The 25,248-nt window shown below is 38.7% G+C and overlaps 1 protein-coding gene across 5 annotated transcripts in view; it reads right to left on the bottom strand.

The window, feature by feature from the left end:
• The window catches only part of LOC132399375 (katanin-interacting protein), a 130,355-nt gene that overhangs the window by 5,591 nt on the left and 99,516 nt on the right, over positions 1-25,248 (bottom strand). For 4 of the 5 annotated variants that reach the window (XM_059979653.1, XM_059979655.1, XM_059979657.1 and 1 more), the window contains one exon: positions 5,800-5,885. The exons of the other annotated variant lie outside the window; for it this stretch is intronic. In XM_059979653.1, coding sequence (XP_059835636.1) covers positions 5,800-5,885 — 86 coding nt within the window. The remainder of the gene's footprint in view (positions 1-5,799; positions 5,886-25,248) is intronic. 5 annotated transcript variants of the gene reach the window in all.

The following is a 25,248-nucleotide window of genomic DNA, read 5'->3' on the forward strand; positions in this document are numbered from 1 at the left end:
TGCTCTTATCCTATGCTCCCGCCACTCTTGTCCTCACCTACTACCCCACCATACTCCGTGGCCAGCACATAATTCTCTGAAACTTCTGCCATCTTCAACAGGATCACACCACCAAGCGCATCTTTCTCTCCACCCCGGCTTTCTGCTTTTCACAGGGATCACCTCCGGAGCAACTTCCTTGTCCATTCGTCCCTCCCCACTGGTCTCACTCTTGGCACTTATCCTTGCAAATGAAACAAGTGCTACACCTGCCCCTACACTTCCTCCCTCACTACCAGTCATGGCCCTAAACAGTCCTTCCATTTGAGGCAACACCTCACCTGAGAGTCTGCTGAGTTCACATACTGTGCTTGGTGCTCCCGGTGTGGCCTCCTGTATATTGGTGAGACCAGATATAGATTGGGAGGCGGCTTTGCTAAGCACCTATGCTCCGTCCACCTGAAAAGTGGGATCTCCAGTGACCACACATTTTAGTTCCACTTCCCATTCCGATATGTCCATCCATTACCTCCTCCACTGTCGTTATGAGGCCTCATTTATGTTGGAGGAACATCACCTTATATACTGTTTGGGTAGCCTCCAACCTGATGGCATGAACGTCGATTTCTCTAACATCTGGGAAGGCCTCCCTCTCCTTCACCATTTCCCATCCCCTTTTCCCTCTCTCACCTATCGCTGTGTGTTTCTCTCTCCCCTCTCCCCACCTTTTAAATCTACACCTCAGCTTTTTCTCTCCAGTCCAGTCGACTGTACTCTTTTCTTAGATGCTGCTTGGCCTGCTGAGTTCCTCCAGCATTTTGGATCTGTTGATCGTAATTCCAAATTTAGTATTGGTAACATCAACTACATTAGCCAGATATACCAGTTTCCCGTCTATTTATGGAATACATTCATTTTTTAAACCTATTACACGATTGCTTTACACCTTTGTGTTTTTCTGATATTCATTTCACTCATATTTATTTTCAGTTTATTAAAAATAGTATAATAGTTGGCTTTTTTCCTCTAATTTTATGACTGAACATTATGGTCATCAGATCCCTGATATTCCCCTTAATTTTTTTTGCCTATTTATTTGTCAAAATGAAAATCTATAGCTGCATTTTCACCTGATATTTCCAGTGAATATTAAGGATGGCCAGTTTTGTGGATCCTCCCTCTGACTCCAGTTCTTATCTGTACCGGGTTTTCACCACCCCCTCTGACCTTCCTCTCTGAGGCAGAACCTTCCATCCTCAGTTAAGTACCTCAGCTTTGTTCCACTGCGCCCACACCCCAGTGAGTTCTGCACCCGCCATGATGCTGAGCTCTTCTTCCACCACCTCCATCTCCAAGCTTATTTCTTTAGCAAGGACTCTGCGCCTCACACCAATGATCCTTCTCTCTCATCTTCAACCTTCCTCCTCTTCCTGGACATCCCACTCCAGTCTTCTGCCTGCTCTGGAACCTTTTTATTGCGAATATTATTGCGAACTGCCGATGGGATATCAACTGTCTCGACTTCACCACTTCTCTCTCCAATTCCAACCCCACTCTTTCTGAAAGCTTGGCTCTCCCCTCCCTCCGCACCAATCCTAACCTCCCCATCAAACCGGCAGATAAAAGGGGTGTTATACTAGTCTGCTGAACTGACCTCTACCTTGTTGAGGCCCAGCGACAACTGTCAGATACCTCCTCTTACTTACCTCTCGAACAGGATCTCACTAAGGAGCACCAGCCCATTGTCTCTCACATCGTAACTGACCTTATTATCTCTGGGGATCTCCCATCCATTGCCACCAACCTCACAGTTCCTGCACGCCACACCTCCCGTTTCTACCTCCTTCCCAAGATCCACAAACCTGCTGGCCCAGGTAGACCCATTGTTTCAGCCAGTTCCTACCCTGCCTCAGTCTCCAGGATGTTGTGTGATGGTTACTTGCTGCTTGTACTTTCTTCCAGCCAATAAAAGCCTATATCTCGCCTCACATCTCCAAGAGTTATTGACGGTGCATCAATTTTATTGGCTGGAAGAAAGCACAAGCAGCAAGTGACCACCACATTACATCCTGGAGACTGAGGCCGGCGCTGTGCCTCCAATCGCCTTTATACCGGGGTCCGTGGGAGGAGCCACAGGAGCAGTCAGCTGGGGGGGCGTGTCCAGACAGGTATATGTAGTTCACCACACTCCTCTTACTTACCACTCGAACAGGATCTCACTAAGGAGCACCAGCCCACTGTCTCTCACATCGTAACTGACCTTATTATCTCTGGGGATCTCCCATCCATTGCCACCAACCTCACAGTTCCTGCACTTCACACCTCCCGTTTCTACCTCCTTCCCAAACCTGCCAGCCCAGGTAGACCCATTGTTTCAGCCTGTTCCTACCCCACTGAACTGATATCTGCATTCTTCGACTCTGTTTTATCCCCTCTGGTTCAGTCATTCCTACCTACATCCATGACACTTCACACGCTCTGAATCTTTTCAATGATTTTAAGCTCCTGGCCCCCATCTTATTTTCACTATCAATGTCCAGTCCCTACACATCTCCATCCCCCACCTGGAAGACCTCAGAGCTCTCCATTTCTTTCTGGACACCAGACCCAACCAGGTCTCCTCCACCACCAGTCTCCTCTGTCTAGTGGAATTGTTCTCACTCTCAACAATTTGTCCTTTGGTTCCTCCCACTTCTTTAAACAAAAGGTGTTGCTATGGGTACTTGCATAGGTCCCCAGCTATGCCGACATTTTTGTCAGCTATGTAGACAGTCTATGTTCCAAGCCTAAACTGATGTCACTTGCCCACTTTTCCTGCACTACACTGACAACTGCATTGGTGCTGCTTCCTGCACCCATCCTGAGCCGGTCAATTTCATCAACTTTACCTCCAACTTCCACTCTGCCTTCAAATTTATCTGGTCCATTTCCACACCTCCCTCCCCTTTCTCAATCCCACTATCTCTATCTCTGAAGACAGCTTATCTACTGATGTCTATTATAAACCACACTGACTCTCAAAGCTACTCGACTTGTTAGATACCCCACGGGTATCTTGTGACTGTCTTATGACCATGATGTAATTGAGTTTCTTGTGAGCATGATGTAATGGACTTGTGATGGTGGGGGTGATGTAATTTCCCACCAGTGTGAGGTCACATGATGACATGTTCTCAACAGGTATAAAACGGGAAGGCCTCCTGTGACGCAAGAGTTTTGTGTTGAGTCGTCATTTAATTTGTCAGTTACTCCATTATGCTGCATATTTGTCTCATGACACAGTTTTGTTTTAAAGTGGAGTTTTACTTTCTACTGTAAGGTACAGAATCATTGTGCCAGCAGTTTCGCCAATTGCTGTCAGTTTTGTTTGATGTATCTGATACAATTGTATTTGATGTTTGATGGAGAGTGAAGACTTTACCAAAGTACAGGAACCCCGAAGGATCGAGTAAATTTTGGCGGTTTAATACAGGATTGACCTTATTGAATCCTCGTTCAGGAAGTAGTGACCTGCATCTAAGATAACCCCTGCATGTTAGAGTAGAAAGGGTTGTGTAGTGCTATTCACCAAGAAAAAGGTCAGTTCTTTGAAGCTGTTTTTACTTCCTTTGTCGTGAATCCGTTACTTCAGAAAAGTCTCTCCTAATTGACTGTATAAATCACTTGGACTTTTGTATTTACCCCTTTTAAGACTGTGTTCGCAATTACCACTTTAAGAACTGTTTGCTAAGTTGCTGTATAGCAGTTAACTTCCGGTTAAGTTAGTATCTTGTTTACTTTTCATGTTTGTTCAGCAGAATTTAATAAAAGTCTATTTGTTTATAAAACCTGACTCAATTCTATATTCATTGTTGCTGGACACATAACAAATCATACCTCTTCCTGTTATTCTTCCTATACCTGTCACTTGTAAAAACACCATCCCCTTCTCTCAATTCTCTGTGTCCGCCGCATCTGCTCTTAGGATGAGGTTTTTCATTCTAGAATGAAAGAGATGTCCTCTTTTTTCAAAGAAAGGAGTTTTCCTTCCTCCACCATCAATGCTGCTCTTCACCACATCTCTTACATTTTTGCACACGTCTGCCCTCACCCCATCCTCCTGCCACCCACCAGGGATAGGGTTCCTCTTGTCCTCACTTAGCACCCCACCCCTTCACCATTTCCTATTCCCCTTTCCCTCTCACCTTATCTCCTTGCTTGCCCTTTTCCTCCCTCTGGTGCTCCTTCCTTTTCTTTCTTTCATGGCCTTCTGTCCTATCCAGCCCTGTATCTCTTTCACCAATTAAAGTCTCAGCTCTTTACCTCACCACTCCCACCCCAGCTTCACCTATCACTTTCTGTTTCTTCCTCCCCTCTCCCACCTTCTAATACTGACTCCACATCTGTTTTTTCTCCAATCCTGCCGAAGGTCTCAGCCATAAATGTCAACCATACTCTTTTCCGTAGATACTGCCTAGCCTGCTGAGTTCCTTTGAGTATGTTGCTTAGATTTCCAGCATCTGCATCCTCCCCTGAGCGGATGAGGGCCACAATATTCCCAAGAGTCAGGAGAAATGTTGCATTGCTTCAAGTAAGGTTTCAGTACATTTTGTCCACATGGTCATCATCTCCCATCCTGGGCTCAAAAAAGTGCATCTGCTTTGGAAGTCAGTCAGGCATGTGAACCACACGGCCAGTCCAAGAAAGCTGACTGAGAGTTACCAGTCAGTTTTGTTAGCGTTTACAGCATGGTTTACAGCTAATCACAAAATACTATGAGAAATTAGTGACTGAAGTATTAAAACTAAAATCATCCTCTACAGACATTCTTTATTATCCAATCCAGTCAATATATGAAAAATTGAAATTCTTCAAAACTTTGATTGAAAGTTTTACAATTACCATTGTTGTTGTATGAGGCAATCTTTTTTTAAACCATCCTTTTGATTAGATGTTGTATGGAAGCATTTCTGTTAGTAACTTTTATTGATTTAAAGATTCAAGCAGCTGAATTTCCTAATCTTGTTCTTGAAGTAAACTCCTCCAATCTACTGTAAAAAGTTGGTCTCTAACAAGTAATCCTAACCAAATCACAGATTAAGTTTTCAAAACACTAAAATACTTCAGGCCGAACTATTACAGCGCTCCAGAGTTCCAGTTCTGGTACGGAGTCTCTCTACGTGCTCCCTGTGAATGCGTAGGTTCTCCCCAGGTGCTCCAGTTACCTCCCACAGTCTAAAGATGTACAGGGTGAGGGTTCATAGGTCATTGTAAATTACCCCATGATCTAATTAGGGTTAATCAGGGTATGGGATCACTAGGGTGGCATGGCTCAAAGGGCAGGAAAAGCCAATTCTACACATTTTGCTAAATAAATAAAGACAGACCCTCCCCTGAACTGGTGCTCAGTTATAGCATCTGTTCACTTAATATTTACCAGAAGGTACAGGAGCCTCAGAACCCAGAACACCAAGTTCAGGAACATTTATTATTCCTTAACCATCAGGATCTTGAAGCAGAAGGGATAACTTCACCCAACTTGACTCACCCCATCGCTGATCTGTTCCCACAACCCATGGACTTGCTTCAAGGATTCTTCATCTCATGTTTTTGGTAGTTATTGTTTATCTATTTATTATTATTATTTCTTTTTTTGTATTTGCACAGTTCATTATCTTTTCACATTGGTTGTTTGTCCTGTTGGTGCAGTCTTCCAAGTACTTACTCTGATTGCTCACAAGAAAATAAATCTCAGGGTTGTATATGGTGATATTTATGTACCTTGATAATAAATTTATGAGCTTTTGAATTTTGAATACAGAAGGAAAATGAAAACCTAACCTGGGTCAGCAGCTTGCTTCTTTTTGGATCGATGAATAATTTGATGCTCATTAGTCAATTTCACATCTTGACCTTCCACTTGGTTGCTAAACAAAATAATAAAATGAAGCAAGTTAATAAAGAACTTACTGATGAAGCTTAATCAAGTACATTGCTTTTCCCTTGTCCTCATCATGAGCCCCAAAATAGGTGCCATCAATTTATTATAAACTGCCCAAGTCAAGTCTTTCCAAAACTCATTTTCTTTGTCAGTGAGGAATGTCCAATATCAAATGCAAAGTTTATTTATGCATTTAGATAAATGTACAAGTAGATTTAACTTACGTTGAAAATTGACACCATCAGGATACAATGGGATGTCTTGGAACCAATCTACTGCTGACTAAGTGTTACATTGCTGATACTGAATATATTGCAAACTTCCATTTTTGATTTATGTTTAACTTTGCCTGAAAATTCTTTTACAAAAGACATAGGAAAAAGGTATAGTGCTGTTGAAAAATCAGCTTAACTGCAAGCAGAGAAAAATTGTGCACATTCCTGGGTGTTTTATCACCTTTTTGGGAAAGTCAATTTATGCCATTCTAGTGGATCTTCACTTGCCCTATTGCCACATGACATCAATAGTGTTGCAGCATGCAACTTTCATCTGCACTTTATTCGGTACCTGCTGCTCTAGCAGTGCATTGTGTACAAAGCTAGGCAGGGAGTTAAACACCTTCTCAAAAATCACCTCAGCCAGAAGCTTTCTTCAAGGTTTTTAATGAAAAAACTTTGTGTAGAACACGTATTAGATTCAATACAGAATCATTGTGTGCCTATGAATATTGTTGGTTATTCTGACGATCAGTATTAAACCATCTAATATACACATACAACATTCTATAGTTATACCGTGGACCAGAGCGAACTCGTGCTGCAATGATAGGTTAATAGTGATGGATGATAAACATAATACTTTCTTCAAAGTTCATGTACCAAACCTTTCCAATATTAAGAAAGATTAAGAATCACAGATATCACTCAAGAGCAAATAAAAAGTGAATGAAGATGGATGTCTTTCTGCTGTGTTTGCACCAAGTATAAATCCAAATTAACCCACACAGGAAATGATGTGAAAAAAATTTATGAACAAGGGTGATATTTATACAAAATGAACAGCTCGTCTAGAGGCAAAATGGTGGCCACCGAGTTTATGTTCATGGTCTTCTGCTACTTTAGCCCATCCACCTCAAGGTTTGACATGTTGTACATTCAAAGATGTTCTTCTGCACACCACTGTTGTAATGCCTGTTCATTTGAGTTACTGTTGCCTTTCTGTCAGCTTGAAGCAGTCTGGCCATTCTTCTCTGACTTCTCTCATTTCCAAAGCACTTTTAGCCACAGAACTGCAGTAAGCTCAAGAGATTGTTGTGTGTGAAAATCCCAGAAGTTTTGGAGATACTCACAAACAAATCTGCCTAGTCCCATCAATCATTCTACCGCCAAAGTCACTTAAATCACATTTTGATGTCTGGTCTGAGGAACAACTGAACCTCTTGACAACGCTTTAATGAACTGAGTTGCTGCTACAACAGATATTTGTATTAACAAACAGGTGTATAGGTGTACCTAATAAGGTGGCCACTGAATGTATAATGTGATTTTAACTTCACAAGGTTGATTTATTCACTGTTTTTATTTATGTGCAGAACAAAGTTTTACTTCCCTATTTGAAACTATGCAGTCATTGTCCTCTCCCTGACAAAAGTTTGCTGCTCAATGGTTGTATTTGAGTTACGTTATATACAAGGTAACTTCATCTATTTCTCCTTCAGCCTGCGATTGCACATAAAAGGGCAAGTGGCTTTGCCTGTAATTACCAGCTCTCCCGCGATCCACGCATTTAAAAATGTACTCGTGTATTACACCTGACAGAAACTGTCTTGGCATCCTCCTGCTAGGAGTGCTGTTTAAAAGGACCTATCTCCTGTGGGAAATATTCTTTACAACAGTCTGTTTTAGTCCTTCTGACCAACCGCCCTTTCCTGACCAACTTCACTACCTTTCCAGGAATGCTGTCTCACCACCACCAACTCTCCCATTCATTGCAGTATCCACATTCAGAGTCTTACAGGAAATTAGCCGGAAAAAAAGGCCATTTGGGCCATCTGGTCCATACTGACCACAGCATTCTCCCTGCTAGTTCCTGCTTCCATGGTCAGCTTATAACCCTTCAAATGTCTCGCCTCCATGTACTTATCCAAATGCTTCTCAGATGCTGCATTTGTACCGACCTTAACTACTCCCTCTGACAGCTCATTTCAGGCACTCACAAACGTTTGATTGAAGAAGTTACCTCTCAGGCCTCTTTTAAATCTCTCTTCTCATATCTTGTATCCCCTCTTGTTTTGGACTTCCCTACCTCGCAGAAAAGATGTATCCATCATTCCCTATCCATCTTATCCATACCTTTCATGATTTTATAAACTTATGTGAGGTCACCCGTCATTCTCCTGCACTGAAGAGAATAAAGATCCAGTGTGGCTAACTTCTCCCTATAACTGTCACTCAGGCCCTCTAGTCCAGGCAGCATTCTCACACATCGCTTCTGCACCCTCTCGAACTTGACAAAATCTTTCCCATGGCAGGGTGACCAAAACTGTACACAATGCTCCAAGTGCAACCTCACTAATAACTTACATGACTGCAACAAATTCAAAGCTTGAAGTTTAAAAATTCAAACTAAATTTATTATCAAAGTACACATATGTTACCATATACAGCCTTGAGTTTCATTTTCTTGCAGGCATTTACAGGAGAAAAGAAATACAATAGAATATAACAAAAAACTACATATCCCGATGCTTTGATTTCCAGATACTCTCTCGTTTATACAAAAACAAAAACTGACAAACAACTGATGTGCAAAAGAAGACATACTGCAAATAAAAATAACAGTGAAAGCATGTGTTGGAAAAGCCCTTGAAAGTGGATCTGTAAGTCGTGGAATCAGTTCACAGCAGTGATAAATGGGAGTTATCTAAGCCGGTTCCTCCCTTTACAGTCAACGCCCTAACTGATGAAAACCAGCACACTATTAACACCTTCTTCACCACCCTGTCTACTTGAGTGGTCGCTTTTAGAGAACTGAGCACTTTGGTACTCTCATGTCCCTCTGTTCCATAACATTTGTCTGTGCCCTGCCATTCTCTGTACAAATCCTACCCTAGTTTGACTGTCCAAAATGCATCACCTCACATATATCTACTGTAAATTCCAGTGTATAAGCCGAGAATTTGGCCTTAAATTTTGGTGCTAAAATTAGGGGGTCAGCTTATACAGAGGGTGCCAACTTTGGAAAAACAAATACACAGAAGACAGGTCGTAATTATTGGCTGTTTTTGAGTCAGATTCGTTCCACTGTCAACGCATGAATTCTTTGAATGATTTCTTTAAACTCGCATCTAGTGGCTGGAGCACAGAGATCAAACCACCGGGGATGACTGCAATGTCCGTATTTTCAGCTTTCAATGCTGCTTTTGTCTCTCCTGACAAGTGCGCTTTGAACATGTCCTAGACAAGTAGCGACTTTTCCTTCCTGACACCTTAGGGATGTCAACGCCACACCTCTTCAACCCTCTTCAAGTAACCGGCTTCGTCCGTCCAGCAGCGTTCTTGAATGTAAACAACACTTCGGGGTAATTTTCTGAGCAATCTTTGTTTTTTGTCTCAACACAAGATCACGTCTATTCATAAATCGGGTCCACCAATTTCGTGTAGCTTTGAAATTTTCGCTGACCTTACGGTGTTTTTTGTCCCATTTCTCTGGTAATAATGTATCCAGATGATCGCTGGAGATTCACCCACTCTAAAAATTTTCTTCCAGTTCTGGTCACTGGCATGTTTTCACACGGTTTGCACATATTGTCTTTGGCATTTCCCTCAGCGTGTCCTCTGCCTTTCTCCACTCTCTCACTCTTTCTCGTTTACACTAAACTTCTTAGCAGCTGCAGAATTATTCCTTCCTTTAGCAAAATCAACAACCTTCAGCTTGAAACCAGCATTATATCGCATATGTTTTAATCTTTTGTACCTGGTGGTCGCAAATTCAATACTGAGTACACGTACTGATCCCGCCACCCCGTGTTATGTTTTACCGAGATTACAATGGGCGCTAAATGGTTTCACGGGGGTTACATTTCAGAGGATTCTTTTCCATTGGAAACCTAATCCAAAATTTCCCTCCCTGATTTATTTATTAAGAATTTGCCTATAACGCTCTACAATGTGTAGGCCTGTTTTCTTAGCAGGTACTGGTTCATGAAATTTCCGGGATCTGGATCCAGCATAGCTGAGTACTGGCATGTGAGATCTTGTGATCATTTCAGGTTAAATCAAAACCCTCTACAAAAGGGGTTGGCTTATACAAAGGTAACCTGAAAAAGTCACTTTTTTAACCTTGAAAATGGGGGCCGGCTTATACTCCGGAATATACGGTAGGTTGAAATTCATTTGCTACTTTTCAGCCCATCTCCTAACTGATTGAGAGCTCTTTTCAATTCATTGTAACCTCCTTCACTATTGACAAAAAGACCTAATTTACTAATTTTTCCTGTATATTCATATCCGTCATTTACATAAATAGTGAATAACAAGAGGTCCTGACCTATGGGATATCCAACTGGTTACAGACCTCCAATCAGAGAATTGATCTTCAACCATCACCCTCTGCATTCTATTATGAAGCCAATTCTGAATCTACTTCACTGGCTTCCCCCTAAATCCCATGTGACCAGTCTTTCCAGACCAGTCTGCCATGTGGGACCTTGTTAAAGATCTTACTAGAGTTCATATAGACAACATCCACTGCCCTACCTTCATCACATCCTTAAGTTGTGTAGCCTTTTAATTAAATCAAAATTTATTTTGTATAAGTTGTCACCACTTCATGAAATAACACTGAATAAAATGACTCTTTTCTTTAATTAAATTACCTACTCACAAGAGCTCTTTGTTCCCTGTGAAGACAAACTCTTTCAGGACTTGGCAACATGTCAAAGATTACTGAGGTCACCAATCTAAAACAAAGGACTTCAAACTAAATTTTCTTTGAAGATTAAGTTTATAAAAAGATCATTTCATAGCAGTTCATGCCAAACCAGGCTTACAATTTTTAATAAAAAAAAACTGAAAATCAAGCACAACAAGGTCATGGCCCGATATACTCTTCACAGATACTTCATAGAACATTCTAGTTATGTTGCAAGGCACAACAGCTTTTCCATTTAAAGCACAAGGGCAAACAGTAATTTATTAAATATATCACTGCTCTTTGTCATTGATCTAAATCCTGGAAACCTCGATGTGCAAGTAATTTCACTAGAAGAACCTCAGCAGCTCAAGGTGCTGACTCACCAACACCCTCTCAATGTCAGTCAGTGATGAGCAATAAATGCTGGCCTTGTGCTTATACCCACTTCCCCATAAAGCATAAATCAAAACATATTTTTCATTGCTTCTTTTTCATGACCTAAAGGTCAGAGAAGACACTTCAATAAACCTGCGTTGACAGCTAAGAAATTGTTCATGAAACGTATATGAAGTTGGACCCTGCAGTCCGAGTCCTCTGAATGGCACCTCAGACCTCAGCAGCAACTGTTCGCTATCAAATTTAGAAATATTTACTTCTTTCTGCAGTAATACAAAATTCTCAGCATCCTTCAGTGTATAATATTCCAGATTATATGAGATTAACCTTCTCACTTTTTGATGCCATTTTTGCGGAAGTGCTAACCAACCGATTTCCAGTTAACTTGCAGATTGACATTGTAAATGCTGCCCTCTAATCAATTACTATTCTGCTTACAACATAGTCATCCAAAAAAGTCATCTTGGATCTCTCTATTGTTGCAAACTACTGGCTCCATCACTTATAGAAACATAGAAAACCTACAGCACAATACAGGCCCTTCGGCCCACAAGGTTGTGCCGAACATGTCCCTACCTTAGAAATTACTAGGCTTTCCTATAGCCCTCTATTTTTCTAAGCTCCATGTACCTATCCAAAAGTCTCTTAAAAGACCCTATCATATCCGCCTCTACCACCGTTGCTGGCAGCCCATTCCACTCACTCCCCACTCTCTCAGTAAAAAACTTACCCTCTGTATAAAATCTCCTCTGTACCTAGTCCCCAGCACCTTAAACCTGTGTCCTCTTGTGGCAGCCATTTCAGCCCTAGGAAAAAGCCTCTGACTATCCATACGATCAATGCCTCTCAACATCTTATACACCTCTATCAGGTCACCTCTCATCCTCCTTCACTCCAAGGAGTAAAGGCCGAGTTCACTCAACCTATCCTCATAAGGCATGCTCCCCAATCCAGGCAACATCCTTGTACATCTCTGCACCCTTTCTATGGTTTCCACATCCTTCCTGTAGTGAGGCGACCAGAACTGAGCACAGTACTCCAAGAGGGGTCTGACCAGAGTCCTATATAGCTGCAACATTACCTCTGAGCTCCTAAATTAAATTTTATCATTGATGAAGGCCAATACTCCGTATGCCTTCTTAACCACAGAGTCAACCTGCACAGCTGCTTTGAGCATCCTATAGACTCGGACCCCAAGATCCCTCTGATCTTCCACACTGCCAAGAGTCTTACCATTTATACTATACTCTGCTATCATATTTGACCTACCAAAATGAACTACTTCACACTTACCTGGGTTGAACTCCATCTGCCACTTCTCAGCCCAGTTTTGCATCCTATCAATGTCCCGTTGTAACCTCTAACAGCCCTCCACACTATCCACAACACCTCCAACCTTTGTGTCATCAGCAAATTTACTAACCAATCCCTCCACTTCCTCATCCAGCTCATTTATAAAAATTACGAAGAGTAAGGGTCCCAGAACAGATCCCTGAGGCACTCCACTGGTGACCGACCTCTATGAAGAATATGACCTGTCTACAACCACTTTTTGCCTTCTGTGGGCAAGCCAGTTCTGGATCCACAGAACAATGTCCCCTTGGATCCCATGCCTCCTTACTTTCTCAATAGGTCTTACATGGAGTACCTTATCAAATGCCTTGCTGAAATCCATATACACTACACCTACTGCTCTACCTTCATCAATGTGTTTAGTCACATTCTCAAAAAATTCAATCAGGCTCGTAAGGCATGACCTGTCCTTGACAAAGCCATGCTGACTACTCCTAATCATATTATACCTCTCCAAATCTTCATAAATCCTGCCTCTCAGGATCTTCTCCATTAACTTACCAACCACTGAAGTAAGACTCACTGGTTTATCATTTCCATATCATCTCTACTCCCTTTCTTAAATAAAGGAACAACTTTCTCAACCCTCCAATCCTCTGGAACCTCTTCCATCCCTATTGATGATGCAAAGATCATTGTCAGAGGCTCAGCAATCTCCTCCCTTGCCTCCCACAGTAGCCTGGGGTACATCTCATCCAGGCCTGGGGACTTATCCAACTTGATTCTTTCCAAAACCTCCAGCACATCCTCTTTCTTAATATCTATATGCTCAAGCTTTTCAATCTGCTACAAGTAGTCACTATTATCACCAAGAGCCTTTTCCATAGTGAATACTGAAGTAAATTATTCATTAAGTACCTCTGCTACTTCCTCCGGTTCCATACACACTTTCCTTTCTTTCTTTCTTTTTCAATCTTTTTATTAAATTTCATATATAAAAAAAATAACACAAAATAATGAATAGATTACAGATTCAATAGACTTGAGATTACATTAGTAATAGGATAATAATATCCTATTAAAACATCCATCAACAAAAGGTACATAAATCAATCAAGTCTATATAAATATATATGAAAAACAAAAATAATCGTCGAAAGAAGAAAAAAAAAATTGAAATTATATATGAGAAAAAATATATAATGAAAAAAAATACTAAACTAAAACTAACATGGGCAATAATAGCACTTTATAAATATATAAAGGTGTCAAGAAAAACTCCAGAACTCCATACCTGAACAAGTATAAGTAGAGAAAAGGATCTGAAATAAGCCAAATTAATTCATATGAAAGTGTCGAATAAATGGTCCCCAGGTTTCTTCAAATTTAATTGAAGAATCAAAGATAGTGCTTCTGATTTTTTCCAAACTCAAATAAGAAATAGTTTGGGAGAACCACTGAAATGTAGTAGGAGGATTTACTTCTTTCCAGTTTTGTAATATAGACCTTCTGGCAATTAATGTTACAAAAGCAATCATTCGTCTGATTGAAGGGGAAAGCTGATTGCCATCTTCATTTGGTATACCGAAAATTGCAGTAATAAAATGGGGTTGTAAATCGATATTCCATACTGAGGAAATGACATCAAAAATGTCCTTCCAATAATTATGTAAAGTGGGACATGTCCAAAACATGTGAGTCAATGAAGCCACTTCTAAGTGACATCTGTCACATTGAGGATTAATATGCGAATAAAATCGGGCAAGTTTATCTTTAGACATATAAGCTCTATGTACAATTTTAAATTGTATTAAAGCATGTTTAGCACAAATAGAGGAGGAATTAACCATTTGTAAAATTTTTTCCCATTTATCTGTTGATATATTACATCGAAGTTCTTTTTCCCATTCTTGTCTAATTCTATCCGATATTTCTGGCTGTATCTTCATAATCATGTTATAAATAAAAGCTACTAATCCCTTCTGACAAGGATTAAAAGTAAAAATCAAATCTGAAAAATCCGATGGAGTTGAATTAGGAAAAGATGGAAGAATTTTATGTAAGAAATTTCTAATTTGTAAGTATCTAAAAAAATTAGATTTAGGTAATTCAAATTTGTTGGATAGTTGATCAAAAGACATCAAAGTACCTTCAAAAAAAAGATCACGAAAACATTTTATACCTTTCCTTTTCCATATACTAAAAGCTTGATCTGTCAATGAAGGTTTGAAAAAAAAATTACATAAAATAGGGCTGTCCAGAGCAAAGTTTTTCAGATTAAAGAATTTGCGAAATTGAAACCAAATTCGTAGTGTATGTTTAACAACAGGGTTAGATATCTGTTTATTGAATTTGGCTAAATCAATAGGAAGAAAAGAACCAAGAACGGAAAATATAGAATATCCCTTAACCTCACTACATTCCAAATTTACCCACTGTGGGCACACAGGTGAATCCAAATCTAGTTTCCAGTACATTAGGTTACGAATATTATTCGCCCAATAATAAAATCTAAAGTTAGGTAAAGCTAGACCACCATCTTTTTTAGACTTTTGTAATTGCCTTTTGCTTAACCTAGGATTTTTATTTTGCCAAACAAATGAGGAAATCTTTGAATCAATATTATCAAAAAAAGATTTAGGAATAAAAATTGGTAAAGCTTGGAATAAATATAAAAATTTCGGTAAAATCATCATTTTAATAGCATTAATCCGACCAACTAATGATAAAAATAAGGGAGACCATCTAGTAGTAAGTTGCTGAATTTGATGAAGCATAGGTAAAAAATTCAGTCCAAATAAATCTTTATATTTCTTGGTGATTTTTATACCTAAATAGATAAAGTTATCAGTAACAACTTTAAATGGCATCCTATCACTCAATAAAGTTTGCGCATTTAAAGGGAATAACTCACTCTTATCTAAGTTTAACTTATAACCAGAAAAACTATCAAATTGAGCCAACAAGGATAAAATAGCAGGAATAGACCTACTAGGATTAGAAATATATAACAACAAATCATCAGCATAAAGCGATAATTTGTATAATTTCTCATTACGGGTAATACCAAAAATATTAGGAGACTCACGAATAGCAATAGCTAAAGGTTCTAATGCAATATTAAATAATAAAGGACTTAAAGGACAACCTTGTCTCGTACCACGAGATAATTGAAAAAAAGAGGATCTATAATTATTTGTAAGAACAGAAGCAACAGGTTTATAATATATTAATTTAATCCATGATATAAAATTAGGACTAAAATTAAAGTTTCTCAATGCATTAAATAAATATGTCCATTCAACTCTATCAAAGGCTTTTTCAGCATCTAATGAGATAACACATTCTGGGGTTGTAGGTGATGAAGTATAAATTATGTTAATCAATTTTCTAATATTAAAAAAGGAATATCGATTCCTAATAAAACCAGTTTGATCTTCTGAAATAATCTGTGGTAATACCTTTTCTAATCTAATGGCTAAAATTTTTGTAAGAATCTTAGAGTCTACATTTAATAAAGATATAGGGCGATAAGATGCACATAAGGTAGGATCTTTATCTTTTTTAAGAATTAAAGAGATAGTAGCTTCATAAAACGATTGAGGTAATCTCTTCTTAACAAACGCATCATTAAAGATTTCACATAGCCAAGGAGAAAGCAATAAAGAAAAAGTTTTAAAAAATTCTACAATAAAACCATCAGGACCAGGAGCTTTCCCTGAATTCATTGATGAGATAGCCTCTCTTATTTCATCCATAGAAATAGGAGCATCAAGCAAGCTACAATCTTCATCTATCAATTTAGAAATATTCAAATTATTAAAAAAATTATCCATCGTAAACCGGTCACCGTCAAATTCTGATTGATATAAAGATTTATAAAAATCTTGAAAAGTGTTATTAATTTCTTTATAATCAGTAGTTAAATTACCGTCTTGTTTACGAATTTTAATAATTTGTCGCTTAGTCGAAATAGCTTTTAATTGATTAGCTAACAATTTACCAGTTCGATCACTATGAATATAAAATTGAGCCCTAGTCTTAATTAATTGATTCTCAATTGAAGAAGATAATAATAAACTATGTTCCATTTGAAGCTCAACTCTCTTCTTATAAAGTTCTTTGGTAGGAGTAACGGAATAAATCTTATCAATTTCTTTAATTTTATCCACCAATAAAGCTATATCTGAATATCTTTGTTTTCTTTTACCAGCGGAATATGAAATAATTTGTCCACGAATAAAAGCCTTGAAAGAGTCCCAAAGTATTCCTTTATCAATCTCTTCATTATAGTTTGTTGAAAAAAATAAGTCAATTTGTTGTTTTATGAAGGTAATAAATTCTGGATCTTGAAGTAAAGTAGCATTAAGTCTCCAAGATCTAGTATTGATAGAAGAATCCGAAATCTTGATAGATAACTTCAAAGGCGCATGATCCGAAATAGCAATAGAATCGTATTTACAATCAATAACATCTGTTAATAAACGATGATCAATAAGAAAGTAATCAATTCTAGAATAACTATGATATACATGTGAAAAAAATGAAAATTCTTTACCTTTAGGATTCAAAAACCGCCATATTTCAGTAATTCCAGAATCAACCATAAAAGAATTAATAAGTAAAGCTGATCTATTCGGAAGAGTTCGAATAGGTTTAGATCTATCCATCGAAGGATTCAAACAACAATTAAAGTCTCCACCCATAATCAACATATATTCATTCAAATTAGGAAGAGAAGTAAATAAACGTTTAAAAAATTCAGGACAATCAAAGTTTGGAGCATAAATATTAACTAAAACAACTTTCCGATTAAAAAGTGAACCAGTTATCAACAAAAATCTACCCTGTGGATCAGAAATAATTTCATAATGTGTAAACGAAATTGAGGCGTCTATAAAAATAGACACACCCCTAATTTTAGCGGTACAATTTGAGTGAAATTGTTGACCTTTCCAGAACCTAAAAAAACGTTGATTATCCTCCCTCCTAATGTGGGTCTCCTGTGCAAAAATAATATTAGCGTTCAATCTATGGAATACTTTAAATATTTTTTTACGTTTAATCGGATGATTTAAACCATTAGTATTCCACGAGATAAAGTTAATAGATTTATCCATCATACCAATATTAATTGTGTATATCATAAAAGGTTAAAAAGACACATAACCCACAATTTAGGAAGAAGGAAAATTGATTCAGGAGCAACCGGAGATCCTGACACCTCAACAATATTAACAATTTAAAGTCAGCCCATAAACTAAAAGCAAAAAAATAAAAAGCAAAAGCATGAAAAAAGATCCCTCCCCCCTCCCCCCACCCTTTGAAAAAAAGCCAAGCGGCAGGCGCATAAACTAATACTAATATTACCCCCATTTCAAGATGGCAGCTCCATAAGAAAATTTTTTAAGAAAAAACTATATAACACCCCAATTAAAATATAGAGTTGCAAAAAAAAAATATATATATATATATATATACCTACATATATATATATATATATATATATATATATACACATACACACCCATATCAGACAAATCAAAAAAAAACTAAAATAGTAAAACCAGAAAGATCATTAATAAAAAAAAAATGCACATTAAAGTTTAAAAATGTGATACACCTTTAAAAAAGAAATTCCATATTCAGATACAAAGATGACGTTTCACAAGCCAAGACTTATGGGAAGAAGAAACGACATTTTGAGAAAGCCATATTACAAAATATGAATATAAATTCAGCAATCTAATAAGAAAATATAGTAAAAAAGTTATCAAAATAGAATATTTTTATAAAAAAAAAAGATTTAATAGACACTACAACATATTTAAAAAAAAAACTAAAGAAAAAGAATTCAAAACCTTTGTTCCATTTCTAAATACAGGCAAGCAAATAAACGCTTATAAAAAGTAAAGACTTATGGGAAGAAGAAACGACATTTTGAAAAAAAAATAATTCATTATTACAAAATACAAACGTATATAAAAAAAGGATATAATAAAAATTAAAACAGCATCTATAAGCAATAATAATAGTAGTAAAAAAGAAAGACCCAGACCCATAGTTCAAAATAAGAAGTTATAACCCAACTTCCAGGGTTAAAACTTAAAATGAAATAACATCCTCTCTCCAAAAAAAAATCTTCAATGTAACTCATAGTTCAAGTTCCACTAGAGGATCGATATTCTTCAACAAATTTCTTCGCTTCTTCAGGAGTGATAAAAAAGTGTAGACTGTTGTCGGGCAGCACCATTCTAAGTTTCGCCGGATACATTAAAGCTTGTTTAAAACCAAACGAATGAATCTCTGCCATCACTGGTTTAAAAGCGATCCTGGCTTTCATAACTTCATACGAATAGTCTTCAACTATTCGAAATGAATAATTTCTGTAGGAGATCATACCTTTTTTACGAGCTAATCGAATTAGAAGCTCTTTCTCACGAGGATAATGAAGGCGAACAATCACCGCTCGTGGTTTATCAGACACAGACGAAAGCCTCGCAACTCTATGAGCGCGGTCAATAACAGGTTCATTTTTCAAACCTTCACCACCGAAAATTTCCCACAGTAATTTAGAGAAAAATTCAGTTAAATCACCGGACTCAACTTTTTCGGGAATTCCGATGATGCGCAAATTCTGTCTGCGAGAACGATTTTCAAGATCAGTAATTTTAAACTTGTACTGATCTAAAGTTTTAACAGTCGACTCTATCTTCTTCTCTAACACTTCAATTGTACGTGCTTTTTCACAAATTGATTGTTCAAGAGTCGTGATCTTATTTCCATGCTGTTGAACCTCTAACGCCTGCGACTGAAACTTAGTTTCAAGCGATTTAACAACTCCTTCAAGATCGGATATTTTCGAAGTAATCCTCCTTTCAAAACTTAACAGTTTACTGTCCAATTTACCTTCTAGTCTGCCTTCCAGAGCCGCAAATTTAGCATCCAGTTTATTGTCCAATTTACTTTCCATAGCCGCAAATTTAACATCCAGTTTAGTGTCCAAAAGACCAACAATTGCGTCGATGGATACAGGATCCTTAGCCGATTTCTTACTTGTAGCCATTTTAGGTTTGACAAGATTAGATCAACTATTATTTTAGGAAAAAAGGGTCAATCAAAGGTAGCAACTCATATGATTAAGTTCGAAAAGGTCTAATTAAAGGGTGATTATAGTTAAAAAAATAAAGAGCGCCTAAAAGGCAGATGCTTACGCCGCCATCTTGAAACTCCACCCCTCCATACACACTTTCCCACTGTCACATTTGATAGGACCTATTTTTTCACATTTTATCCTCTTGCTCTTCACATACTTGTAGAATGCCTTGGGGTTTTCCCTAATCCTGCCTGCCAAGGCCTTCTCATGGACCCTTCTGGCTTTCCTAATTTCCTTCTTAAGCTCCTTCTTGTTAGCCTTATAATCTTCGAGATGTCTAACACTACCTAGCTCTCTGAACCTTTTGTAAGCTTTTCTTTTCTTCTTGACCAGATTTATTACAGTCTTTGTACACCACAGTTCCTGCAGCTTACCACAACTTCCTTGTCTCATTGGAACATACTTACGCAGATTTTCACACAAACAGTCCCTGAACATTTGCCACATTTCTTCTGTACTTTTCCATGAGAACATCTGTTTCTAATTTAAGCTTCCAATTTCCTGCCTGATAGTCTCATAATTCCCCTTACTCCAATTAAACACTTTTCTAACTTGTCTGTTCCTAGCTCTCTCCAATGCTATGGTAAAGAAGACAGAATTATGATCCCTATCTCCAAAATGGTCTTTCACTGAGAGATTTGACACTTAACCAGGTTCATTTCCCAATTCTAAATCAAGTACAGTCTCTCCTTTTGTAGGCTTATCTACATATTGTGTCAAAAACCTTCCTAAACACACCTAACAAACTCCACCCCATCTAAACCCTTTGCTCTAGGGAGATGCCAATCTATATTTGGGAAATTAAAATCTCTCATCACGACAACTCTGTTATTATTACATCTTTCCAGGATCTGTTTCCCTATCTGCTCCACGATATCCCTGTTACTATTGGGCAGCCTATATAAAAAAACAGTAAAGTTATTGGCCCCTTCCTGTTCCTAATCACCACCCACAGAGACTCTGTAGACAATCTCTCCATGATGTCCACCTTTTTTGCAGCCACGACACTATTTCTGATCAACAATGCCATGCCCCCACCTCTTTTGCCTCCCTCCCTGTCCTTTCTGAAACATCTAAATCCCGGCACTTGAAATAACCATTCCTGTCCTTGAGCCATAATGGCCACTACATCATATCTCCAAGTGCTGATCCACGCTCTAAGCTCATCCGCTTTGATCACAACACTCCTTGTGTTAAAATAGATACAACTCAAACCTTCGGTCTGAGCGCGTCCCTTCTCTATCACCTGCCTATCCTCCCTCACATGCTGTCTCCTACCTTTCTCTATTTGAGAGCCAGGCGCCTCTTCCCCAGTCAATAACCTGCTCTCTCAAGAAATAAGCACTTCTCTTTTTTTTCACCTTGCTTGCAGTGCCATTCAGGCTGAACATATATGTTTTGCATGCAGTCTGCATAAGATACTGTAATCAAAAAGTCTGGAATACATGCAAACCCATTTATCTACGGCACACCTCAAAGAAGAATTGGGGTATATAATGTGGCTGTGATCTTGAATGTGTGTAACTCTGTGTGCAATTGGCTTTTAAAATAGCAAGACAAGTAGGGACTAGAGAATACCCCTGGCACACATCTCTGTGTTTTTCTTGTTCTATTTGAATCTCACCAATCATGTTTCTGTCTGTCACTGCACAATGGAGGGGCTGTTGCAAGGTCAGGAAATCACTGTGGATAGGGGTGAGAGCTCATGATCATTCTTGAGCATTTAATTTTATTGATGGGGATCCTGAAATGACAGTCAGAGGCTTTATGTCAGCTCAAGAAGGCTAAAACTTATAACAGCCTTTAGGTGGATTTAGGGAATGAGAGGGATTAATAAAATGGATGGGTGGTGATGCCCAGCGGGAATAGATGGTAGTTGGCAAGATCACACAGTGATGTTTGACTGAGTAGTTAGGAATGAGAAAGGTATACTACATTTAAAATATAATTGGGGTGACACGCTAACCGCCATTTATGGGCCAGCCCTGTTTTGGCTCCACCCGCATGACAGCTCTGTCCATTCTTACTTAGGGCCTTGGTGCAAGGAACTGAATGGCTTTAAACCATAATTTTTCAGACACAGTAATTAATTTATGAAAACATATTCACTTCTCAGTGTGCTATCAAAGCTGGCAAAATGAGAAAGGTAAATGATGTGAGTGTGTTCCAGTAGATATACCCCACCTGCTGCTCCAATCTACTGCCAGCACTGTGGTCACAAGCTAGTCTCCAGCAGCTGTGTGACCCACAGTGTTGTCAATTCATCTCAGACTCTCGATGGAAACTATGGTAAAACCGCTGATGTTAGATTACATGACCCCGACAACCCCCATTCCTTGCAGCTTTTAATTTCGCCTCTGTTGACAACTGCTGCTCAGTGATCTTCTTTAAAGTTCAAAGTAAACTTGTTATCAAATTACATACATGTCAGCAATTATACAACCCTGAGGTTCATTTTCTTGCAGGCATACTCAATAAATCCAAGAACCATAACAGAATCAATGAAAGACTGCAGCCAACAGGGCGGACAAAGAAAAAGTAATGCACAAAAGACAACAACTTGTGCATAAAAGGAATAATAATAATAATAATAATAATAATAATAATAATAATAATAATAATAATAATAATAATAATAATAATAAATAAACAATAAATATTGAGAACATGAGATGAAGAGTCCTTGAAAGTAAGTCCCTATGTTGTGGGGGGGTCTCTGATGGTAGATGCTGTTTTCCTGCAACAGCACTCCATGTAGGGAGGGCTTTACCTGTGATGGACTGGACCCGTATCCACTACTTTTTGTAGGATTTTCCATTCAAGGGCAATGGTGTTTCCATACCAGGATGTGATACAACCAGTCAATATACTCTCTACCACACATCTATAGAAGTTTGTCAAAGTTTTAGATGTCATGCCAAATCTTCGCAAATTTCTCATGAAGTAGAATCCCTGTGCTGCTTTCCTCATAATGGACTTACATGCTAGGCCCAGGATAGAGCTTCTGAAATAATAACACTGGAGAATTTAAGTTTTGGATCCGCTCCACCTCAGATTCCTTGATGAAGACTGTATCACAGACCTCTGGCTTCCTCCAACTGAAGTCAATTATCAGCTCCTTAGCCTTGCAGATATTGAGTGAGAATTATTGTTGTGGCACCACTCAGCCAGTTTTCCTCCCATATGATGATTTCTCCCCACCTTTGACTCTGCCAATAATAGTGGTGTTGTTAGCAATCTTAAATATGGCAATGTAGCTGTGCTAAGCCACACAGCCGTAAGTGTAAACTGAGTAGAGCAGGGACTAAGCTCCAGCCGTGTGATGCACCTGTGCTGATGGTGACTCTGGAGGAGATGTTGTTGCCAATCTGAACCAACTGATGTCCACAAGTGAGGAACTCAAGGATCCAATTGCACAAGGAGGTTTTAAGGCCAAAGCCTTGAAGCTTATTGATCAGTTTTGAGGAGATGATAGTATTGAATGCTGAGTTGTAATTGATAAAGAACATCCAGATACATGCAGTTTTGCTGTCCAAATGTTTCAGGGTTGAGTGAAGAACTAAGGATATGGCATCTGCTGTGGACCTATTGTACTGGTAGGCAAATTGAAGCGGATCCAAGTTACTTCTCAGGTAGAAGTTCATGTGTTTCATTACCAACTTCTCAAAACACTTCATGATAATGGATGTAAGTGCTACTGGGTGATAGACATTGAGGCAGGTTACCACATTCTTCTTGGGCATCGGTATAATTAAAACTTGCTTGAAGCAGGTGGGTACCTCAGACCATCAAGTGAGAAGTTAAAGATATTGGTGAACACTCCAGCCACTTGATCCACACGTCTTTACTACTCGGCCAGATAGACCACCTGGGCCAGGTACTTTCTATGAGTTCATCCTCTTTTCATATTGGCCTCAAAGCCTGAAATCACAGGATCATCAGGGGCTGTGGAAGTTTGTGAAGGTTCCTCCACGTTTTAGCAGTCAAAACAAGCATAGAGGCATTGAGCTCATCTGGAAGCAAGGCTCTGTTGTTGCCTGTCAGTTGGTGATAGTATTCAAGCCCTGCCACAGCTGTCAAGCAATCTTCATTGATTCAGGTTTAGTCCAGAATTACCACTTCACCTGCGAGATGGTCTTCAGGAGATAGTAGATGGAGATCTGCCTCTGATCTGGCCCTCAGCAGATTGCAGATTTTATGGTTCATCCAGAGCTTCTGGTTGGTGAAGACACTGAATGATTTCATGGGGACACACTCGTTTACGACTGTTTTAATAAGTCCGTGACAACAGTGGTGTATTTATTCAGAGCCATTTACTCAGAATACAGCCCAGTCCACTGATTCGAAGCAATCCCATAGCCACTCCTCTGCCTCCCATGACCATCTCTTTGTTGTCTTCAACTCTGGAGCCCTGCTCTTCAGCTTCTGCAGGTAGGAGAAGGATAGCCAAGTGATCAGATATCCCAAAATGTGATCTGAGCATGTAATGGTAGGCAACACACAAAATGTTCCTCCAGTATTTTGTGCATGTTGCTCAGATTTCCAGCAGCTGCAGATTTTCTCTTGTTTGCGATGTAATGGTAGGCATTCCTTATAGCAGTGGTCTAGTGTGCTGGAACCGCTGGTATTACAGATAATATGCTGATGGTAATTGGGTAGACTTCCTCAAAAAAGTCTGTTGAAGTCCCCAGCTGTGATTTGAAATGCATCAGGATAGAATGTTTCTTGTTTGGTAAGCATGTGGTATCTCATGTGACAGTCAGCCAAAGGTGGTATGTAAACTGCAGTCAGGATCATGGAGGAGAACTCTTTTGGTAAATAGAATGGTGACACTTCCAATCACCAAGTGAATTAACCACTTTGCTGTAAATATACCAATGGCATCTTCCAAGAACAAAAGACACACTGTTCCTCTAAATCAGATGGCTGAGTTCAAATCCCATTACTGTGATAACTTTTCGGACATTATTTCAGTTCACTATGGTTGGAGAAGTTATTTAACAGATTAGGTGTTAAACTGGGAACCATCTTGTCCTTTAAATAGATAAATGAAGACTCCCTTATATAACTTGAAGAGTGATGATGTTTCTGAGTGCATTGAGAAACTAATCTGTTAACCAATATCTGCTCAGCTCTTCACTGCTCTCTCTGGAGTGTTGTTACTACAATTTAGTACCCATATCTTTTGTACTGAAACTGACTAACATCAAATTATTTTAAGGACAAGATAATGTTTGGGACATTCCTAACTCAGGAAAGATGCCAAAGAAATCAAAGCCTTACAGTCAAGTCTACACAGACAAACTTAAAATTCACTCATGGCTAGAACACATACAGTAGTCTAGGCTGGCATTTCAAGAGGGCACTACTTTGCTCTGGAGGTGACATTTTTTGGAACAAGATTTTTAATAGACAAAGTTCAAAGTAAATTAATTATCAAAGTACATATATCTCACCATATACAATCCTGAGATTCATTTTCTTGTGGGCATACTCAATAAGTAGATAGAACAATAACCATAAAAGAATCAACAAAAGACTAGCCAACTTGAGCGTTCACCTACAGTGCAGAAGTCAACAATCTGTACAA

The sequence above is a fragment of the Hypanus sabinus genome, chromosome 9 (genome assembly GCF_030144855.1).
Source record: "Hypanus sabinus isolate sHypSab1 chromosome 9, sHypSab1.hap1, whole genome shotgun sequence".
NCBI lineage: Eukaryota > Metazoa > Chordata > Chondrichthyes > Myliobatiformes > Dasyatidae > Hypanus > Hypanus sabinus.